The 4,087-nt window shown below is 34.3% G+C and overlaps 1 protein-coding gene across 1 annotated transcript; it reads left to right on the top strand.

Moving 5' to 3' along the window:
• The first annotated feature begins 230 nt into the window (after positions 1 to 230).
• On the top strand, positions 231 to 1,323 carry LOC107599231 (insulin-like). The gene is made up of 2 exons (XM_016290766.1): positions 231 to 408; positions 1,115 to 1,323. Exons 1-2 carry the CDS (start codon positions 231 to 233, stop codon positions 1,261 to 1,263), a joined length of 327 nt encoding a protein of 108 aa, XP_016146252.1. The 3' UTR covers positions 1,264 to 1,323.
• Positions 1,324 to 4,087: the final 2,764 nt, after the last annotated feature.

Raw genomic sequence — 4,087 nt, 5'->3', positions numbered from 1 at the left:
GGACAATAACCAATGATTTGTTTATATACTACAAACACTTTTTTGTATCACATAAGGCAGATTAGTTTCAATACTGTAATAAATGCTATGTCAGTTAGCACTGCATTGTTCATATACATTATTTATTACCTGGAGATGACTTGACAAACACAAATAAATATTACACGTCCCCCGCGTCATCTACGCCCCTGTAAATATGTCTTTATATGTGTCTTTCTGTCAGCGTGACTATGGCAGTGTGGCTCCAGGCTGGTGCTCTGTTGTTCCTGTTGGTTGTCTCCAGTGTGAATGTTAACGCAGGGGCCCCGCATTACCTGTGTGGATCCCATCTGGTCGATGCCCTCTACCTGGTCTGTGGTCCAACAGGCTTCTTCTTCAACCCCAAAAGAGATGTTGACCCTCTTCTGGGTAAGGAAGACTATGTTTCTAGTAGAGAATCTTTGAAATGTATGGAAATATGGGAAGAGATGCTAGGAAACTAATAATACTCTGGATACTGCTAAGACATTCCACCTATCCTGTAATTAATGTATTTAATATTGTGTAGTGTGCATAGTATGTTTTGTGTGCCTTTTAAATGCAAATACATTGCATGAAGAAGATAACACTGAAATAATATTCTTTTTACCAGTGATATATAATATGCTGATTTGGTGCTCAAGTAACATTTCTTTTTATCAATGTTGGACTAAGTTGATATTTTTGTGGTAACTGTAATACATTTTTCAGGATTCTTTGATGAGTGGGAAGTTAAAAAAAAACAGCATTTGTTTTAGTTTTTTTTAATAGAAATGCCTTTACTGTCACTCTTGATAAATTTCAAAAACTTTCACACCAAACATTTGAATGGTATAGTGTATATTTGTAAAATATGTATAATGTGTAAAACAACTTAAAAAATACATTTAAAAGTATCTCATCAAGGTTAGACATGATATTTTGGGGAGAATTCAAAAAGATTGAACCTCTGTGGCAATGAAGTCTGATCTGATTGTCTTCATTTTTTCTTTATCCAACTGAACAGGGAACTTCAAGGAAGAGCAGCAATTCAATTTGGCCTTTTATATAAAACTAGACTAATGTCAGGATTTTCCCTATTGTTGTATTTTTCCAGGGTTCCTTCCTCCAAAATCTGCCCAGGAAACTGAGGTGGCCGACTTTGCATTTAAAGATCATGCCGAGCTGATAAGGAAGAGAGGCGTTCTGAAGCTGTGTTGCCACAACCCCTGCAGTATCTTTGATCTGCAGGATTACTGTAACTAAAGATCCTGCACATGTCCCGTGACAACTGCCAATGACTTCACCACCTGTTTGCACACAGGCACAGGCCTTAATGCTCTTGATTTGTTTTTCGTAGAAAATAAAATTTTGTCAAATGAATGCAGGTCTTTTTGTATCTCTACATTGCAATTTAAATAAGGTGTTTAAAAATTCCAGTCATTTAAATGAGAAAACAATTCAGTTTTATTTGACAAGTTAATAATATTATGATAAACAGTAATAATTCACATTAGTTCAGCCCCATCTGAGCTCTCCTGATTGAAATACAGACTGTGCTCAGATTCTGAGACTTTTGGTTCCATGACTAAAACTCGAAACATCCCAGAGTGGAGTCTAAGTCTAACAATCTATCCAGCCAAACCCTGGGTTAGCCCATCATAACAGACAATTTATTAATGAAAGACTTAAGGGTATAATAGCAAAACAGCTTGTTTAATTCTGAGGGTCAGAGATGTGAAAATGGTCATAAAAACTAGATTTTGGTGCATCATTGACTAGGGACAAGGCAAAAAAACAAAAACACAATATGGCTGTTACTGTAAACTAGTGGTGCAATCGCAAGATTGAGATCCTTTTTCAAAAGATATATTATAGCAGAAGGCCTTTTTAATTTTTAACATTTTCTAAAAGTTCAAATGAACTTTTTTTTTTAATAAAAATGAACTAATCATTCTGAGGTTGATATTTCTCTAATTCTGTGTAACAATGTCCAACCAAAACGTATGCAACTTTTTACACATTTAATTCTGACTATATACTGTGTAGCCACATATGTGATGAATACAACAGTAGGTTGGAAAATAAACAGTGGCATCGTCCATTTAGACAGATAAATATAAATTGGAATATTCCACAATATTATTGGTTTTTACTCTATGAAAAAATAAATCTAGCCTTGGTGAGCAAAAAAAGAATGTATGTCTCATCAACCCCAAACATTTGAACTGTAGTATATAACCAGTATTAATGACAAAATATTCAATATACATAACATAAAGCATGTCTAAAGTAAGCTCAATGAGAAACACAAAAATTGAGAACATTATACATGTAACAAAATTTATTTATTGTTTGTTCTCATTTATTTAAAGCCCTCCTGACCCTCCTTCATCACAGGATCATTTTGCTGTTTTTTTCCATCATAATTAAATACATATTTTTAATCAGACTCATTCTGAATATCGAAACCAGCAAAAGCCTCCCTGTATAGATCTTCGGTCATGCATGCTATTATACTAGCCAAACACCATTAAAAAAAAGAAGCTTAAATAAGAAGCAAGAGACTAAGCACCAATACTTTTTTCTTTTGTTCATATATGAAAGAAACAACAGGTTAGATTACAGTCAACTAAAAGGCAGTGTGTTTTGTACTTCTAACACACAACCAGGCAACCACTACAGTGATTCTGAAATGTCCTTCATTTGAGTGGTACAAACAATACCAAGTGAGTCACTTGAAAAAAGCCACTGTCAGCTACGTATCTCAGATGCCACCTTACAACCTTTTTTCTCTCAAATTTTTTAAAAAGCATAACATAAAGTTTGTTTTTTGCCCCCCCCCAACATGAAATAAAATAACCCAACTACTCACAGCAGAGAGCTGCTCTGCTAATTAATAGAAACTAAAGGCACCAGAAAATGGATGAAACAAAGTGGTAGGTGTGTGTGTGTCAGTGGTCAAGAGTCTAGATCCTTCTCCCACAAACTAGCCCAGATACAAATATCAAATATCTATGATGTTTTTCTCTTTAATTCACATTTTCAGTCATGTAACTGGGCTAACATTTTTTCATGCGCTCATACATTTATTAAATATACCTGCGGATTAATTTATGGCCACACGAGGATAGCAGAACATTCATTTACAAAGAGCAAGAGTTGTTGAATTATTATGGACTGACCCTTGATCTAACTTGCATTCAGACAGTACAACTGATTTGGGTCAGACTTTTTCTTTAACTATGTTTCTTTTTTTTTTGTGAATTTAAAATTATATAAAAGTTTCTGTAGAGGATTTAATCTCAATCATTCTGATCAATTCATGTTACAATTACAGTATTTAAAGTGTGAGAAATTTAATCTGAGTTTATATTGAAAACAACCTTGAAATACATAGCTTCAAAGTGTCTGATCAGAATTTTCACAACTGTCACATGCAACCCAGAATTTTGACTCATGCTTACTTAGCAGTTTCTAGGTAAAATTTATTAGTAAACTCAGCAGGTCAGGTGTTGTGAGGCGCACTTTCACACATTTTGATTGTTTAAATGACTCCTAATGTTGCACCATCACAACTAATCAGGGCTTCTTCTTTTCTTTTTTTTCACTAGTATTCCAAAATCTGGCTTTAACACAATGCAACAATGGGCAGAGATTAATACGTTTTCATACTCAGACTTTTAGGAGAAAGTCAAAATCCAAAACAAAAGTAAAATCCAAAGAAGTTCTACTTCTACAAACACTTCTACTTAACAGAATGTTTTGTGGCACTCTTAAAGAGCCTCAACTCTTTTAACCATTATGATAACCATAATTTTCTTGACTAATCCCATTAGCTTGAAGAAAAATTGCATTCTTACAAGTATAACACACAGAGATGGCTGTATCAACATCTGGACTAGTTGCTAATTCAAGAGTTTTCAAGCAGTTTGCTGGAAATCTCTATATGAAAGGAAAATATTACACTTCAAGTAAAGTGGGGATACTTTCTGTTTTGTTCAGCCTGGTAGAAAAGCAGCAGATACACAGAATGAAGAGGATCTTGAACAAAAGCGTTGTCTAATAATCAAAGATTTGCCATATGCAC

The sequence above is a fragment of the Sinocyclocheilus grahami genome, unplaced genomic scaffold (genome assembly GCF_001515645.1).
Source record: "Sinocyclocheilus grahami isolate Dianchi unplaced genomic scaffold, SAMN03320097.WGS_v1.1 scaffold262.1, whole genome shotgun sequence".
Classification (NCBI taxonomy): domain Eukaryota; kingdom Metazoa; phylum Chordata; class Actinopteri; order Cypriniformes; family Cyprinidae; genus Sinocyclocheilus; species Sinocyclocheilus grahami.
Note: the sequence above shows the minus strand (reverse complement) of the source record. Positions and strands in the feature narration are given on the sequence as shown.